At 60.8% G+C, this 17,500-nt stretch overlaps 1 protein-coding gene across 1 annotated transcript in view; it reads left to right on the top strand.

Moving 5' to 3' along the window:
- The window catches only part of Nfatc1 (nuclear factor of activated T cells 1), a 109,050-nt gene that overhangs the window by 26,857 nt on the left and 64,693 nt on the right, over positions 1 to 17,500 (top strand). Inside the window, 3 exon segments of the mRNA XM_047526258.1 lie at positions 986 to 1,145; positions 15,713 to 15,915; positions 17,386 to 17,500. The exon segment at positions 17,386 to 17,500 is cut by the window's right edge and continues 58 nt beyond it. Coding sequence (XP_047382214.1) covers positions 986 to 1,145; positions 15,713 to 15,915; positions 17,386 to 17,500 — 478 coding nt within the window.

The following is a 17,500-nucleotide window of genomic DNA, read 5'->3' on the forward strand; positions in this document are numbered from 1 at the left end:
CCCAAACACCTGTGCCGTTCGTTCCTGCAGCTCAGGGCTCAGGGGGCCGTGATGGAGCAGAGTCGTCCTGCACTAAGAATCCGTGGGCCCCTCGACTGGCCAGAGCCGCCTTCCCTCCCTGGCAGCAGGTGGTCTGCCCGAGCTCCCCATGTGGCGGCCTTGCCCAGGGGGCCTGCTCCCTGGGCCAACCTCTGCTGAGCCACTCTTCCTTCCACCTAGCAGCCTGTGGAACTGCGGAAGCCGGGCACGTGACGTGGCCCCCCCCAGGAAGCAGCCGCTGGCCTGGCCACGAAGCTGCTGAGTGCACCGCAGTGCTTCCCGGGCGGTGCCCCGACCAAGTCGAGGTCCCCTCTGAAGCTGCAGTGCAGTCGCAGCCCCAGCTCGGCTGTGGCTGGTGTTCCTGTTCTGGACCACAGTCTCTGCGCCTGGTGCCCTGCATTTCAGGGCCGGCACAGTCCTGTTGTGGTGGCCCCGGTGGGCCCACAGGGTAACAAACGTGGTGTTCCATCCTGAGCTTCCAGGACATCTCACACCGTGTTAGAATCCAGTCCCCGGTTGGCAGGAGCAGGAAGGATGGACGTGGGTAGTGCCTTCTGTCTGCGTCCTGGGTCTGCTGATGGTGGTCTGTAACGTGGTGGTCCCAGAGGAAGAGGCCTGGGACCCCACAGGGTTGGAGCCCCAGAGAGGTGAGGTGGCCCCCAGGGCAGGCTGTGGAGGAAGGTGCAGGTGCCTGGCCAAGACCCCTCCTGCAGGCAGGGCTGCTGGGCTCCGGGTGTGGCTCTCCAGGCCCCAGAGCCTCTCAGGGCAGAGGGTTCCAGGGCACTGAGGCTCTGTCCTCAGGACGTGCTCTCCTTCACCAGGCTCATGCCTTGGGTTTTACGACTCAGTCCGCAGGACCCTCTCTTACCAGGAGGGTTATGTTGCTGGTGAGGAACACTCACTGGGTGGCCCTGCGTGGTAACCGACCTTCTCTGCTCCTTTTCAGCCCGTCTCTGCCCGCCCTCGACTGGCAGCTGCCATCCCACTCGGGCCCGTATGAGCTGCGGATCGAGGTGCAGCCCAAATCCCACCACAGAGCTCACTATGAGACGGAAGGCAGCCGGGGGGCCGTGAAGGCATCGGCCGGAGGACACCCCATTGTGCAGGTATGGCTCACCACAGGCTTGGCGCTGCAGTCCAGCAGCCCGTTGCCCCCTGAGTTCAAGTACCATTGTCTCCTGAAAGTTATGTCTAGTAAGGGGTGAGGTCCCCATTTCCTCCCGGTGTAGATGCCCTTGACTTGTGACAGCCTTGTCCCGTTTCGCCCTTGTAAGTGAAATATGGAAAGTCAGAAGTGCACCCACCCCCAGCCTCCTGACCCACGCCCTCCTGGCTGGCTGCCCAGGCTGTGGCTGCCGCCTGGCTCCGCAGCTAGAGGAGAACTCTCACCTCGAGCACAGTGCTGCTGGATGCGTGTGGCTTTACTGCCATCAAGCAGGGGAGACCCACCTCGAGCCCCCTGACAGGCTGAGCGTGTAGCCTGCAGATGGTCAGCGATGGCTCTGAAGGTGTGCCCAGCAGACCTGTCTACACATGTGGGACACGGGGTGGTGGTTCTCTTCTTGCTGAAGGCCTTGGCCTGCTGCAGTGGCTCTCAGAAGTTCCTGGCCACCTCCTCTCCTGACTTTGGTGGCAACACAGGTGCTGGGCTGCTGACCCTGGCCCCAGGGTGGGCTGTCCTCACCAGCCTGGTGGGCCACATCTGAGGGAGCTGGCGAGGGGACAGGGATGCTGGGGAGAGGTGGCCTTGTGGGTGCACACCGTAGCAGGTCCCTGTGGAGCCAGGCTCTCCCCGTGTGGCTCTGGTGGCACATCCTCGCCTCATTAACATCTTGGCAAAGGAAGCATCCAATTGAGTTAGAGTGTCCAGCAGTGATGGCCAGGGAGGCACGTGGTGGCCGAGAGGGACCAGCGTGCTGACCCATGCTTGTCTCTTCTCTGCTGGACGTCGTTGTGAAATCCTTGTGACCGTGGAGGGGCCCGCATTCCCCTCAGCCGTGCGGTGGGCTCGGAGGCTCAGCCTCAGGGCGCTGCTGCTGCCCAGCCAGAGTTCTGGCCACGGAGCCCTCAGGAGCCTTTCCTCCAGTGCCCCCACATCACAGAGCATGGTGAATTCCTATGATTTAGGGAATGATGCAAGCCAGAGGGGGCGCTCAGTAGGGCACCCCGCACTTCTGTTTTGTTCCATTTAGGTAAATAAGAAGCCTGGGAGGCGGAGCACGTGGAGACAATGGCTGTTTGCCAACGCAGCAGTCAGTCGCCTGGAATTAGCGGGCGAGGCACAGAGGCAAAGCACTTTAGCCGCGCTTGCAGATGGTGTTAAGGTGATATTTGTGGCCCGTGTGCTTGACGCCAATTAATACCCACTCTGTTAGCTGCTTGACGTGAGAAAATGCAGGAGACGTCGGCGCACAGCGGCCAGCTGGCATTTTAAGCTTCCGCCTTCCCAGGTGGAAGCAGGTCAGATAATGCTCGTGTTCAGTTGTGCTAAATAACGACAGGCATTTACCTCCCTGTCTCGCTATGTTTTCCCTGAAAAGTGCATTATTATTGAATGGAAAAGGTATTAAAAAGGAGAGGAAATGAGTCTATTAGAGGAGGAGCCATGGAAACAAGCAATGGAAAACAACGTCCGAGCACCCCGTTCATTCTAAATCATATCCGTGCGGGGCGCTGGCTGCAGAGCGAGGGGCGTCAGCGTGCGCTCCGTCATGAAAGGCAGAGTGTCCGCCAGAGCTTGCTGTTGGCCCTGGTTGATGGAGCGGTGGTCCTGCGGCTGCCTTTGGAGGGTGGAGTGGGTGGTGAGTGTGGAGAGCCTAATGGACCCCCTCTGCTGAGGGCTCCAGAGGTGCCTGGCTCCCACCGGACGCTGCGCTACCGCCAGCACCCAGGGAACGGCTCCCGTAGACGCCCCCTAGCCCCGTCTACCCACCCACACAGACAATATTGAGAAACGGAGACATTTTGGAGGAATTGAGAAACTTGAAACAGTCATTTAAAGTGCCTTTAAAACGTGTTTTCACAATTATTTAAAATTAATTCTACGTGTTGTGGAGAGCAGCCAATCAGGGCAGGCTGGTGGTGTTTCAGCCCATGGTCCCCTAGTCCCCTGCATCCCGAAGAGGGGGAAAGGCCAGGTCTGTTGGCGTTTCTCATGGTGAGAAATTAGTGATCAGGGGAGCTTTCTGCATGCCGTGCAGTGAACCCACACCTGTGCCAGCATAGGCGAGCGGCAGGAGGGGGGGGGCTTTGTTTTCTTTCTTGGTTGGTGGACCACAAATTGGGTAAAAATAGAATTTGCGCATAATTATAAAACACACTAAAATAGAAAACCATGGCCATGAATGCTCAGTAACCACAAAGTTTTCTTCTGTACTGTCGAGTTATTTTGGCATATCCTTCAGCACCAGCGGCTCGACGCCCAGGCCCTCCTCTGGCTTTCAGAGCTGGGTGTGCAGCACTGTGGCCACAGATCACAGGTGGGGGCCCAGCAGCGCCGTGACCCATCTCGTGGTTACCTTTGCTGTCTTGACCCTTCAGATCCACCACGCATGTTGGCACCTTCGCACATCAAACATTCTGCTCCCTTCCATGTATCCACCAGTCTTTTTCTGTGTTTTAAAAAGTCTGTGCCTAAAATCAAAGCCAGTGATATGCAGAATGCAAACCCCAGCAGAGCCCAAGAGGAAGGTAGGAGAAGAGAGGGAGTGAGGACGTGGCTGCCCCCAGGATCCTCTCCCTATTGCAGGGGGCCAGGATTCTTAGCCCCACCCAGGCAGAACCAGAGGCAGCAGTGCTTCAGCTCGGGCTGGGCGCTGCGTCTGGCCTCGCCCCGAGGTTCCTACAGGGCTTACCTGGGTCATGCTGAGCCCTGGTGGGTGCGAGTGCACAGGACACCCTCCCTTAGTCTAGGGACCTTCCTATGGGACAGTGCAGTGCTCGCAGGGTCATGCCCTTCCCCAGGGACTGCGTCCCTTCTTCCTCCCATGGACATGTCCTTGGAGCAATCCAGCAGCCATTGGCTGTGGGAGGTGGGGCCCCGGGTCTGCCTGGCACCAGGGAAGGTCAGGGAATTGCTGCCTGGTGGGTCCGTCAGGCAGGTCGGAGGCCAGCTCCACAGCCCCTGGTGGACGTGGTCCTTGTGGACTCGGCATGGACCCCAGCAATTGTGGCTGCTGTTCCCATCCCCAGATGACTGAGGCCCTCTTGAGCCATGTGAGGCCGGGCTCCAGAGCTGCCTCCAGAGCACACGTGGGTCCTGCCCCTGTGATGGCGTAGAAGCCCAAGACGAGAGCCATGAGTGGGTTCATCTGGACCTTCAGATGCGCCTTTGCCTCTGCAGAGAAGTTGCCTGGGGCAGCCCGACCAAAAGAACTGTCCGGATTCTGGACAGACCTGAGGTCCCTCCTGCCTTGGGTTAGCCCTCTGGCTATCAGTCTCCTGTCTGTCCCTGGCTGCAGTGGGAGGAGCTGAGAACGCAGGTCTCCTGAGGGTGCATCCTGGGAACATGTCCTGGAGTCCTGGAGGCCTGTGGAGGCCTCGGGAGCCTCGGCAGAGCTCTGTCCTGTCGGCAGGTAGAGCTCTGCCGGGTGGGGGTCCGACTGACCTGGAGCCACGGAATCCAGCTCCTTTACCTGTCACCAGAATAGCTTGCTGATAGCATCTGACCTGCACGGGAGGCTGCTGTGCCTGAATAATTAACCACTGAAGTGCAGAGCACACGGGGCCTGTTGAGTCCTGAGCCGATGGTAGTTTGAGACGCCTCAGTTACCAGTGACCCTCAGCCCCTGCCTGGCCCATGAAGGGTTTGAATCAGCCACAGAGCCAGGCAGTGGCTCCTGCCTGTGATCCCAGTACCTCTAGAGGCTGAGGCAGGAGAATAACAAGCCTGGGCAACTTATGAAGACCCTGCCTCAAAATAAAAAATAAAAAGGGCTGGGGTGCAGCTCAGTGGCAGAAGCCCCTGGGATCAATCCCCAGCACCAAAAAACAAAACAACAAAACCAGCAGCAGGCAGGGCTGGACAGGGACCCTGGCTGGACTCCACTGGTGGGGTGAGACGTGCACTCAGGGTACAGGCCGCAAGAGGGGGTGCTGAGGGTCGGGCAGCACTGGCAGCACAGCGAGGGGCAGGGACCTGCTGGTGAATGGGCGTAAGGCACGGGTGGGCCGGCCCCAGTGGTCCTGGGAACTTTCCTGGTGCTTCCTGGTTTCAAGGCCCACTTTGCCCCCATAGATCCATGGAAGACGCTTTGCTGCATGCGAGAAATCCGACAGCAGACAGTCAGGGATGAGGCCCGCCAGAGGCCCTGTTCTCGGGGTGTTGACTTTGGCGTCTGAGTCGGGGTCGCTGTTTCAGTCACTGCGCTGCAGGCAGCGTCTTTCCCAGGCCCCAGAGGTTTAGAATGCCGGCGTTGCGGGCAGCAGGCTCCCAAGTGTGTCTGACACCAGCAGGGTTGGCGCCTCCTCGTTGGTCGCCGTCACAGCTGCTCTTACCCGAGCCTGACTCCGTTCTCCCAGGTGACCCCTCACTCACCGGACAGGACCGTTTGACAGGAGACCCAGGGTTCCACAAAAGCGCTGTGAGTGAGGCTGCTGTCGCTGAGTGAGTACTGTCTGACCTAGACCACGCCTGCCCAGGGGAGTGCGTGCTGGAGAGCCAGTGGCCGTGGTCTGTTCCAGTCCAGTGCTGGGGACCTGCCAGCAGAGGTGCCCAGGGGAGAGGAAGGTGCAGCTCTGCCCTGCTGCTGGCAACTGTGCTGCTGCACAGGGCGTGGGTGGGTTTTTGTGGGCAGGCTCAACACCTGGGTGGCCTCTCCTCTTTCAGGAGGTTCCCAGTGAGCATGATGTCCTCCTGTCCTCTATAGGCACAAAGTCAAGGGTTCTCAGAGGTGCCCACATGGCTCAGTCCCAGCGTTGGATTGCTTCCATTAATATGGACAGATTCACAAAAGTGCTGTGAGGAAAGCCCTGCTACCCCAAAATGCCCGGTCAGCCTATGACCATGGTCCCCTGTCATGCTCTTCCTCAGAGCAAAGCCACACTGTCCGACAGCAGGAGGTGCCAGGTGCCAGCAACAGCACAGTGGCAGCTCTCGCCGCGTCAGTGTGCGTCCAGGTGCCAGCAACAGCACAGTGGCAGCTCTCGCCGCGTCAGTGTGCGTGAGGAGGTGGCCCGTGCCCTCACCACGGGTCGCAGTAGCAATCTTCGAAAGCAGGTCGTTCCTTGCTGAGCTCCAGGGCTGTGGAGACAAGCCTTAGGGCCTTGTGCCAGCACCTCCCCTGGAGCAGAGTCCATGCAGAACTGGACACAGAGCCCCGTCCAGAGCATGGGGTCCCAGCCCGTGTCCCCGGCCATGCCTGCCACTTGGGAGCACTGAGAGTCTGAGTGATCCCTCGCCAACGACTCTCCTTGATCGCGCAACACTGACGTTCTGCAAGTGGCTTTCCTGAGGTTCTCTGAGGGCAGAACCCTCTCCAGATGGTCTCCGCCAGGAGGTGTGCGCAGGCCCACTGGGGCTTGCTGGCCCACCCCTCAACCCTGCCTGGTGCTGTTGGACAGGCAGCTTTTCTGGGTCCGGACGAGAATCAGTAGCTAAGTGATGTCCCCAGCCGGCCCTCCCTGGGGCCACAGGCAGGCCACTCCTCCCGTGTGGACCTACGGCCTCCCGGGCCACCCTGCCCCACGGCAGCCTCAGGGCTGCATCTGCCTTGGGTGGCCGTTAGGCATGAAGACATGCACCCTGTGGGCACTGTCTTCTGGGTAGCCTGGAGGGCATTCTTGCAAACCTGTTGTGTGGCTGCTTCCTGCCTGGCCCCGCCCAGGCCACTTGGGGGTGGCGGGGGGTTGCCAGGCCTGGCTGAAGTCCTCATCGTCGGCACCCACCCTCCCAGGACGGAACCCTGGACTCCTGGGTGTGACCGGAGCCCTTCCTCTGCATCAGTGCACAGGGAGTGGGACCTGCTGAGGGGGACAGTTGCCTCACTGGCTGTGCCAGTGGACTTCCTGACCATAGGTCAGGGTCCCCGTGATGTGACAGAGCCATGGTGGCATGGCAGTGCCAACCCTGGGAGTCCTTTCTGAGCCCCAAGTGCCTGCTGTCCCGCTACTCCTTGTTCCTGGCCCCTCCTTGCCATCCTTGGGGACTCTGATGACTCAACACCCAGGGCTTCCCCTGTCCACCCCATGGGCACTTGAGATGTGCTACCAGCCCCTTCCTTCTGTGCAGCTTGCAAGTAAACCCACCAGACTGTGCCCTGCTAGGACCACAGAGGCATCCAGTCCCAAGGAAAGAGGAGGAGAGACTTGGTGCAGGCGGCACAGGCCAGCTCTGCGGAGAGGGTCGCCCTCATGGAGCAATGTGGTGTCAGGGGCTGGGTGTCCCGCACAGTGGTGGTGTGTGCCCTGTGCAGCCCCATGTGGGACCAGGTACTCTGGAGCAGCTCCGTCCTGCGTGTGAGGAATTATCCAGGGGTGTCACTGGAGCCTGGGGACCCTCCTGGGGCAGAGGGACAGGTGGCTGTTTCCCACATTGCTGGGTCTATCCTGCCAGCTCCTGGCATTCCCTTCGGTGCCCCACAGAGGAGAGTCGTGGAGTCCTGCATGGGTCCAGGGTGCAGAGGTCCCTTGAGGGGCCTGTTGCCCACGGAGGGCAGGTGTCCTGCTATGTGGCCTGGGCCCCCTGGCTCCTGGTATGGGGAGGTTTCCAGAACTGCGCTGGGGCTTGGATGTTGGTGCGCTCTGGCTCTGGGTCCTCCCAGACACCTCCCTGGATGGGTCCTGAGGGCCACGAGGCTCTTGGTGTTCTACGTCTAGATACTTCTTTCCTGTGCAAAAAGGCAGGCTTCTCTGTGTGTATTTAATCAGAGATGCTAAATGTAGTGCTCAAAGCAGAACCTTCCTCAATCAAGGCTCCTGCAGTCCCCTCCCTTCCGATTTCCCCTCATGCTTCTATGTCCGCTGGGTCCTGGGCACTGCTGGCAGAGGACTCTGTGTTCATGGGGCCCTGGCTGCCTGCTGGGTCCTAGATGAAGCTGTGGTTGCCTTTGGTGCTGTGGCCTACGGTGTGGGGGGAAGAGTCTGCCCACATGCAGTCCAGTTGCAGGGACCTGCCTTGCTGGCTGGGGGGAGGTGTCCAGGCCAACTGGTGTGGGTGGGGCCAGCCACTCTTCCCACCCTGCCTGGGGCCCCAGGACCCTTGGAACTGCACACCTTGCCAGCCTTGCTTCAGGTTCCGCTGGGTTGATGTAGGTGGTTGAAAGATGAGCCACCAAGGAGACTACCCCGGCTGAGCTTTGCCCAGGGGTGCAGCCCTTCCTGTGCTCATCGGTCCTCCTCCGCCTCCGTCCACAGGAGTCAGTCCTGTGCTTGGTCCCCTCTTGCACAGGTACGGATGGGTTCATAAGACCCACAACACACGAGGGCATCTCGACTCAGGGAGATCCCCAGAGTGCTGGGCGAGGGGCGCTCGCTCCTCCCGGCGCCCTGAGTGATATTTCCACAGGTTGGGGTTGAGGGGCTGGGAAAGTGATGATCTCTGGAGAAACCCAAGGTGCAGAGCCAGCAAGTGAGAGACCTCCTTGGCTCGCAGCCCTTCCTTGTAGAGGAGGGTGTGATGGCTGATTCCCGGGCGCGTCCTGGCTGCAGCTCAGGCTCCATCACCAGGAGCAGCCCTCCTGCCCTGACCCGTCCTTCACGCTGTCTGTCATTCATGAGCTTCGTTTCCGTGGGTTCTGCCTTTGCTTGCAGCACCAAGCTGTGTCAGGGAATCAGCATCTGGTGCAGGTCTGAGGTGTCAACAGGACAAGGCTGTGTGGGTGTCAGGGCCCTGACCTCGTGCTCTTGAGTTCCCTGCCCCCAGCCTCACAGCGTACAGGCTGGTGCTGAGACGGACTCTGCCAGGACCCGACAGGAGGCACGACATGCTAAGCAGCTGCGTGGGCTGCAGAGCCAGAGGGGAGCTGCAGGCTGCCCGGAGGGCCAGGGGGTTGCACTCCGAGCCTCTCGGCTGCAGGCTGCAGGAGTAGTCGGGCCACAAGCCTCCTGTCTGGAAGCTGGGTCACGTGGCTGCTTTGGAAGCACAGGATGACTTTTAGGTCAGAAGCCACACCAGACCCTGGAGGCCAGCGGGGAGGGGCGTGGCGGTGGAGGCTGGCCCAGAAAGTGATCCCAGCCTCACAGCCATTCCCAAGTGGTTTCTGTCGATGACGGGTGGCTTTCCCGTCTGCGTCAGGCGCGTCAAGGGCTCCGTCCACTGTGGGATGAAACGAAATGCAGTGCAGAGTTCTGTGTGTGGTGCTGGGGATGAACTGAGGGCCTCGTGCGCTCGCAAGCACTGAGCCGCCCACTGGAGCTTTCTGAATAAAGTGATGGTCAACAGTAGAGGCCCCGGAAGGCTTCAGCCCTGTGGGTGGGAGGCCCGGACTGGTGGAGACATTGCTTACAGCCAGGTGGGGGCACAGGTGACATCACCACCCACACCTGGGTGGTCGACTTCCAACGGTTTTGGTCCTTATTCCACCTTCTACCTTCTCAGAAAGGCAGAGAAACGTCCTACAGAAGGACCAGGAGCATCCGAGCAGCCTGCTCTCTGAAGGCACTGGGGGGTCTCCTGTTCTCCCGGGCTGCGCGTCTGCGGCGTGCCGGCAGTCTCCGCGGTGCCCATCTGTGCCCCCGCCACAAGCCCTGGATGGGTGTACAGCCACAGACCCGTGAACTGACTTACATCTTGGTAAAGTGACTCTGCACACAGTAGGCACTCTCAGAGTCAAAGCTCTACCTTCGGAGTGCATCAGCATTGCTGGTGGCTCACTGCACATGTGTACCTACACGCACAAGAACAAACACACACACTGACCCGCACAAGCACACTCAGTCACACACAAGCACGTCCATTTGCATATGCATGCACGAGATACACACCTTGCACACATGTGTATGTACATGCACACCTCCACCTAAGTTCAGTCACCCAGCACAAGTGCACACACGGGCAACACACTCACACATGGAGCACTGAGGCCAGTTCCTCAGGTGCTGTCCCTGGGCTGGCCACCTTGTTCCACTGGCCACAGGGCCCACACGGTGGGCTGTGGAGCCTGAGTGCAGGTGGGCCTGCCCGGCACTGCCCCAGGGCTCGGGGAGCCCAGAGTGCAGCCACCCCCGGAAGAGGACAAGCAGAGGGCCACGGAGGGATCTGGTGGCCACCACTGCAGAAACCTGTCCTGTCCGCATCACGCATCATGAGGATTGGGGGCTCACACATAATCTGGGGCAGTGCGGATACAGCACAGAGCAGCTCTTAAATTAATCCATTTGAGAAATTTGGGTTAAAAATAGTGAAACAAGCCCCTGGGTTTGGTTAAAAAAAAGGTGGGGAAGCCAGTTTGTGAGCTGGATTTTGGATTTTCCCTCCCTGCACGCCTTTTGGGGTATTGTGAAGTGCAGAGAGTCTTACTTCTGGTCTTAAATACATGGTTTTTCCTTTAAACCAGTGGGCACAGCCGCAGTGTCTTGGAGGAAGGCTGTCCCGGAGCATGTCCGAGAAGTGTCCATCAGTGAGCGCCTCGGGAGGCTGCGCCGCCCCTCACTGCGGGTGGCACCAGCCTTGGTAGAATAGATTTGTCCTGTCTGCCTGTCATCCTGCTGTGTAAGTGCTGAGGTTTGCACAGGAGCTAAAAGCAGACACCCAGCTCAGGACACTCAGGGCTTTCACACCTGGGGACGGTGTGGCTCCTTCTGTTTAGTTTAGGTGAAGCAGAGAGGCCGCTGTTGTGACAGGCAGCTCTGCAAACGTGATTCTGACAGATGCCGCTGTGCGCCAGAGGCAGAAGACCATGCAGCGGGGCGTGTGGAGAGGCCCGTCTCTCCCTAGAACGAGCCTCAGGTTTTGAATAATAGATGCTTACCTCCCAGGTTAAACCTCGAATGTTCCCATTTTCACTGAAACGGCATGTTTTCTAAAGCATGAACTCATACCCCAAACCCACTGCCTTCCAGGCACCAGCAGAGAAAGCTGCCACGGCATGGGCCCTGGGGAATCTTGAATTGTCGTTTTCAAGTCGTCCGTCCCCAACCGGGCCAGGCTGGAGCCGCAGGCTGCCCTGAGCCTGGCCCACCACGAGGGTTTTGGTCTAAGATTCGTTTATTTATTCTTGTGTTGAATTTCTCAAAATGGAATGCTAAGTGGCACAATTTGCCTCTGAATCCCTGCTTTTCTTTTTCCTTCCCCATCCGTAAAACAGCCGAGTCCAACAGACTAGGGTTTCTCAGCAAGTTGTTAAATGGGAAACAGCTGGCATGGCTGCCTGGGCGTCCTATAGCCTGGGGGCCGGGCCTGCCCTGGCCCCCACTGGATGCTGTTGTAGAGACTGGCTTTCCGGCAAGAGAAAGACTGGGGTCAAGGGGGGCCTTCTGTCCCTGCAGAACAGACCCCCTGCTCTGCGTGCCAGCCATGTGCTCAGCAGGTCTGGTCCTCAGTGGGCAGAGCAGCTGGGGAGAAAGCCCTGTGCCCGGCTCCACTGCCACTCACACAGCTCCCACAGGGCCAGGGCCTGGCGGTCAGTGCCCTCCACACCCTGATGCATGTTCAGTGAGTCTCGCACCTGCCCGAGAGCACTGTGGGTCCAGCACCTGTGTGTCAGGAGGAACACACGGCCCTTGTAGAGAAAGTGTCAGTCGGAAGTGATGGGCCGGTGAAGCTGTGACCACGTCACGAAGACCAGACCAGCACCAGCACCTTTCTCCTGCCGGGTCTCTTGCAGGGCACCTGCAGTGTCTGTGAGCATGCAGGAGTGCCACCCAGGGACAGTGGACCCGAGGTCCCCGTGCAGCTGCGCACTGGCGCCTGGGCTGCAGGCCACCCCGCCACGTGGTCAGTGCTTGTCTGTGCAGCACAGCTTCTGGTGCCGAGCGGAGGATTCTGCAGGGCACGTCACCAGGAAGATGGGCACTGGCTGGAAGGGCAGGCGGTGTCCCAGCCCCCACCACAGAGGGCTGCTGACGGCTCTGTCTGCCCTGCCCTGTCACAGGGGCACACACACGAGGGCTTCAGTCTGGGGTCCCAGATCTCCCTGTCTGTCTCCAGGGTGAACTGGGCATGGCCGCTGATGGCAAATCTTGCTCCTAAATGCTGGGCAGTGGGTAGCAGCGGAGGACTCTTTCCTGAGTTCTTGCCTTTATAAATGTCTGTACTCCCAGACCATCACCCAGATGGTGAACTCAGGACGGTGCTGGAGTCTCGCCCTCAGGTTTCTAGTCAGTTCCTGCTACACGGTGGATGTGGGGTCAGTGGAATCAGAAGGGTCTCACAGCCACTTTGTAATCTTGAATGTGACCCCCCGAGGGCTCATGCTGGTCTCGGTTGGGTTGGAGAGGAAGAAGGTCTTGGGCTGAGACCTCCCAGGGTGCTCACTGGTGTTGAACTAGAAGCTGGGTTTTGGGGAAACAGAAACTTCTGTAGACAAACCCCTTGGTGCGATAGTCAAACACAGGGTCAGCCCTGAGCCTGCCACTCTCTGACTTTTGCCTCTGCCTCAGACTGGCTGGTGACGGCCTTCCTCAGATGCAACCCCAGGGATGGAGGACCAAGCTCTCCTGAGCCTTTGGGAAGCATGCTTTGTGGGAGCCCCGCAGCCTGCTCCTGGGGCAGCCTTCTCTGCCTGTGGAGCCGGCCGACTGCTGTGTCTGCACCCTGCCAGCCTTTGGGTGCACAGGGAGCACCTTCTTCCTGCGGGTGGTGGCCGAGGGTCGGAACTGAAGGAGAAGATGTGGGCTGCACCTGTGTGAAGTGTGCTCCCAGCCCAGGCTCCACTTATCTGTGGCAGTGTCAGGGCTGGCCCCGTGCCGCCTGCTGGCAGTTCAGAGGAGTTTCGGCGCCTCAGCCCCTTGGGAGGAGCCGCCTGGCATGCGTCCAGCCAGAGCTGGGGCCCTGATGTTTGCGTGAAGGGCATGTGAGGGGCTGGCGCCTTGTCAAGGGCTGGCCTCTGCTGCCCACATGGAAACCCAGCAGCAGCTAATGGCAGGACCTGATTCCTGCCTCCACTTTCTAAAGCTCACTGTGCTTCCCAAGTTGGCATGAAGCCTCCACCAGCCGGGCGGGTGGAGTTCTGTGAGTCAAGCAGCAGTGGGGGGGCCGGGGTGGCCCTGTGCCCCCTCTGTGTTGGCCACTCCCTCTCCTCTCTGAGCCTCCCGCGTTCGTCTTGTGCTGGGCTTGCTTCCTCCCACAAGCCGGCTCAATCACCCTGCCCAGGTCTGGGGGTGCTTCGGGCTGGCGCAGGCTTCTGGTGGCCCCCAGCCCACCCATTCGCCTTCATCCTTCATCCCGGGTGCCCCGTCCAGCCTCCCGGCCAGTCTGCCAGCCTGCCCTTGGGCCTCGGGCTGGCCACAGCCCTCTTGGCCCCAAGGCAGGCTCGGGCTGGTCCTGGCAGGATGGCCAGTGCTGACTGTTCCTGGGCTCGGGTCTGCGGAGCCGAGGCAGCACAGGAGCCAGTCTTCACCATGAGAAAGGGGGACCCTCTTGAGGGAGGGAGTGGGTCTTCCCCTGCCCTCCGGTTGTGCTGGGGTCTCAGGGAGGCTTCTGGGGAGTTGTGCCCAGGCGCCTCTCTGGCTGGCAGCATAGGAACTGCGGGGCTGCCTCCACGGGAGGATGCTGTGGGCTCACGGAATCGGGGTTTTCAAGGATTCCCTGCTCTTGCCTCCATTTCCTGCTCCCCGATTGGCTTGTTACCCTTAGAGCAGCCTTGGAAGCTCTCCTGTGACAGTCTTGATGTCCTGGCTCTCTGGGCGATGGGGGCTGTGACGGTCCAGGGTGTGGGAGGGTCGGGCCTCTTGGCGGGTGACGCAACCTCGCAGCTTTCCTAGGGTTGAGAGGGGGCTCGGGGAGGCGTCACCACACCAGCCTGCCTTCCGGCTCTGCACGCTCGCCTTCAGAGCAGGCTCCGTGCTTTTCAGGTACCCTTCCTGTCCTTGCCCAGGTCACCCACTGGTGGCTGAGTAGCCACTGAGCAGTGTCCGTGAGGAGGCCGGGCCCAGCAGGGAGCAGGGGCCCCACTCCCACGCGAACTGTCTTCCCCGGCCTCCCTCGGGGCGTGGCCAGCGTGGCTTAGGGTATTCAGCTCCGGGACTCTGGGTGGCAAGGCTGCAGGCTGCTGGGGACAAGGCAGAGGGGCCATGCCACAGGCCACCTGCCCCACCACTGCACAATACCCATGGCTGGGGCTGGGACCATGGCCTGCGTTCTCTGAGGGTACCGACCTGCCTGAGGACAGCCACACTGCAGCCCCTGCAGGGAGCAGCCCCTGGGCTGCTGGCTGAAGCCCTGGGCCACTCCCGCAGCTGCAGCTCAGTGTTTCTGCCCCCCTAAAAAGCATGGATGGGGTTCCCCTGTGACTCGCCCAGGGGAGCACCGCCTCACTCTGCTCTGGCATTGCGTGTGGCTGGGGACTTGAGGCTAACGCCAGGAGCAAGAAGAGCTCACGGGGTGAACACACCTGCAGGGCCACCTGCTGCACCCCCTGATACACGGCCCCATGTGCGAGTTCAGAAGGAGGCTCCGAGTGGGGCTGCCTGGTGGAACTTGGCCTGGCCACCTGCCCCTGGCGCTTGCCTTGAGGGTGAGATGCCCCATTCCTGGTGGAATCGCCTCTGCACACAGAGTTGGCTGGTGGTTGAATGGTGGTGTTGGAAGCAGAGCAAATGGTTCCACGATGGCGACTCACTGCTGGAGGAGACACAGGGGGCCCGGGGAGGCCAGGTTGAGCCTGTGACAAGGGTCCAGCAGCCCCACGTCTGCCTCCCAAGTTCTGGTCACTAACCCCCAAGGGGACTGGTCAGCACAGGGGCCCAGGCGTGGGCTCCTGTGCAGTGTAGTGCGGGCTGGTGGCCACACTGCAGGCACACCTGGTGCCCTGGGCCTGCTCTGGGCCACTTCTCCTTCCAGGCACGTGGGTCCTGGGCCCAGTACTCTTGAGCTGGGCACATGCAGAGCCCATGCTGGCAACAAGCAGCGCGTGGAACCAGGCCAGGCCAGGTGTCCCTCTTCCAACCAGCACCCTGTGCCTCACCTCCCTTAGAGGAGCTGCGGCCCCACCGCCTGAACCTGGGCCTGCTGAGGTCGGGCCAGCAGGCCATCAGCAGGCCATCAGCAGCCAGGGGCAGACCCCGCGTGGCGGAACGCCCACAGACATTCCCGTCATCCCTGCACTCAGCGACCCTGGTTCCACGCGCTGCTTGTTGCCAGCATGGCTCTGCACGTGCCCAGCTCTGGTAGCTGAACGCAGAACAGGCCCCGTCCCTGGGGAGCAGGACCAGGGACCACGTAGGAAGGAGGTGGGGAGAGGTGTGGACCCCACAGGCCAGCAGCTTCACCTGGGTAGAGGAGGCTACAGGAGTGTCGTGGTCAGCACAGGCCTGAGGGGTGTACGTGTGTGCAGGTGTGTGAACACGTGTGTGCATGCATGTTGTGAGTGTGGAAGTGGGAACGGGTGTGCTGGCAGCCTGACCTGTGTCCCAGGACAGGGACGCTTAGTGAGCACCACTGGAAAGCACCAGTAGTGGGGCCACAGGACGGAGGGGGCTCCTCCGGCGCCTCCTCCTGCCTCAGCGCCTGCCTGCCTTTGGCTGGTCCCGGGCCGCTCTGCGCTCAGTCTCAGTGGGAGTTCTGTTCTCTTGCCAGCTGCACGGATACGTGGAGAGCGAGCCGCTCACGCTGCAGTTGTTCATCGGGACGGCCGACGACCGCCTGCTGCGGCCCCACGCCTTCTACCAGGTCCACCGGATCACAGGGAAAACCGTGTCCACCACCAGCCACGAGGCCGTCCTGTCCAACACCAAGGTCCTGGAGGTCCCGCTGTTGCCGGAAAACAACATGAGAGCCATGTAAGCGGCCGCGGGCCCCACAGCCCTGGGCCTGGTGCCTGTGCGGGGGGCCCAAAAAGCTTCACAAATAGTTGACAACGGATTTGCTTCTTTGTGGGGTTTCGGCCTCTGTGTACGTTGCTCTCTAGAATAAGTCTCAATTACACAGCTGCGAAAACCTCCCCCAGTCTCCATTTAGCTCCTAAACATGACACCTCTTTACTTCTGAATATAGCGGTACAAATTAAAGGAAGCCTGAGACGCAGACCTGGGCCCGTCTCAGCGCCGTGAGTGGCAGCTTTGCTGTGTGGCCATCCCGAGGTGCAGCCAGACCTGCTGTGTGCAGCAGGAGGGGGTGTGCCATGGAGACGTGGGCTCGTGGACTCCTGCGAGAGGGCCGAGTGTACTCTGAGCAGTGAGGGTCAGCGCTGTGGCCATCAGCCCTGAACGCAGCCCCTGTGGACACGGCGGGCTCCCCAGGGACTGGCCTCGTCCTGGGGCCCAGGGACATAGAGATGCTCAGGGCAGCATCTCTGGCCAGTGGCAGGGAGCTGACACACGTGAGGGGCTGGCCGTGCAGGCCCTCAGCAGCGTGTGCAAAGGCCACGGTGCAGGAGTCTGCCGGGCACCCTTGGGCAGTCAGGAGGCTGGCATGGCATGGCTGAGTGGCAGAGCAGAGAGTAGAGAATGAGGTCCTGCTGCTGACACGGGGCTTTGGAGGGCTTCACTGTGGCATTTACGTCTCCTAAACTCTCCACGCCGAGACCAGGAGGGCCTTCCCACCGCTGTGGCTTTGTGTGTGTCTGAGGGGCTCATGGCGCTTCGCCCTGAACCCATCTCCCAGGGATCGCCGGGCCAGGCGGTGTGGAGAGGTCTGTCCTGCCACGGGGGTGCGGCTGGACCTGCTCCTTCCTCCCGACGCCCAGCGGCACACGTGCAGCTGCTGGTGCAGATGTGGGGTCCCCTGGCCACCAGAGGGTGCGCTGATCCCTCGGCCGCCACTCAAGCTTGAGTCTTAGCTGGTAGAGGAAGAAGCGCTGGCTTCCGTTGCATGGAGAATCTGCATGTGGAGCACAGTACTGGGGTCTCGATGTGACCCAGTCACCACATTGGAGCCTCCAGTAAAAGGTCTTCAGAGAAAGCGAGGGTGTTTGAGAAAGGGCAGTAGTGGCCAGGCCTCGGGAGCTGGGACGCATGGAGGAGGTGGCAGGTCCGTGGCAGGTCCGGGGATCTGCTGCAGCTGGGACAGAGGCCCGAGGCGTCTGGGGAGGTCCTGGCTGCATCCACATGGCTGCCTCAGGTCCACCGTACCTGTGTCGCCAGGATCCTGTCCTGCTTTGGGCAAGGGCCTTCAATTGCTCCCTCTCCTGGGGAGGTGGGCAGAGCCCAAGAGCTTGCCAGGCCGGTGGGGCTGGCTGGGCACAGGAGGCTGGGCAGCTCAGGTTCAGGCGTCAGTGACCAAAGCAGAGCCGTGGCTTTTTGTTTGGGCAGCATTGATTGTGCTGGGATCCTGAAGCTCAGAAACTCTGACATCGAGCTGCGGAAAGGAGAGACCGACATAGGCAGGAAGAACACCCGGGTGCGGCTGGTCTTCCGAGTCCACATC

The sequence above is a fragment of the Sciurus carolinensis genome, chromosome 15, assembly GCF_902686445.1.
Source record: "Sciurus carolinensis chromosome 15, mSciCar1.2, whole genome shotgun sequence".
Lineage (NCBI taxonomy): Eukaryota > Metazoa > Chordata > Mammalia > Rodentia > Sciuridae > Sciurus > Sciurus carolinensis.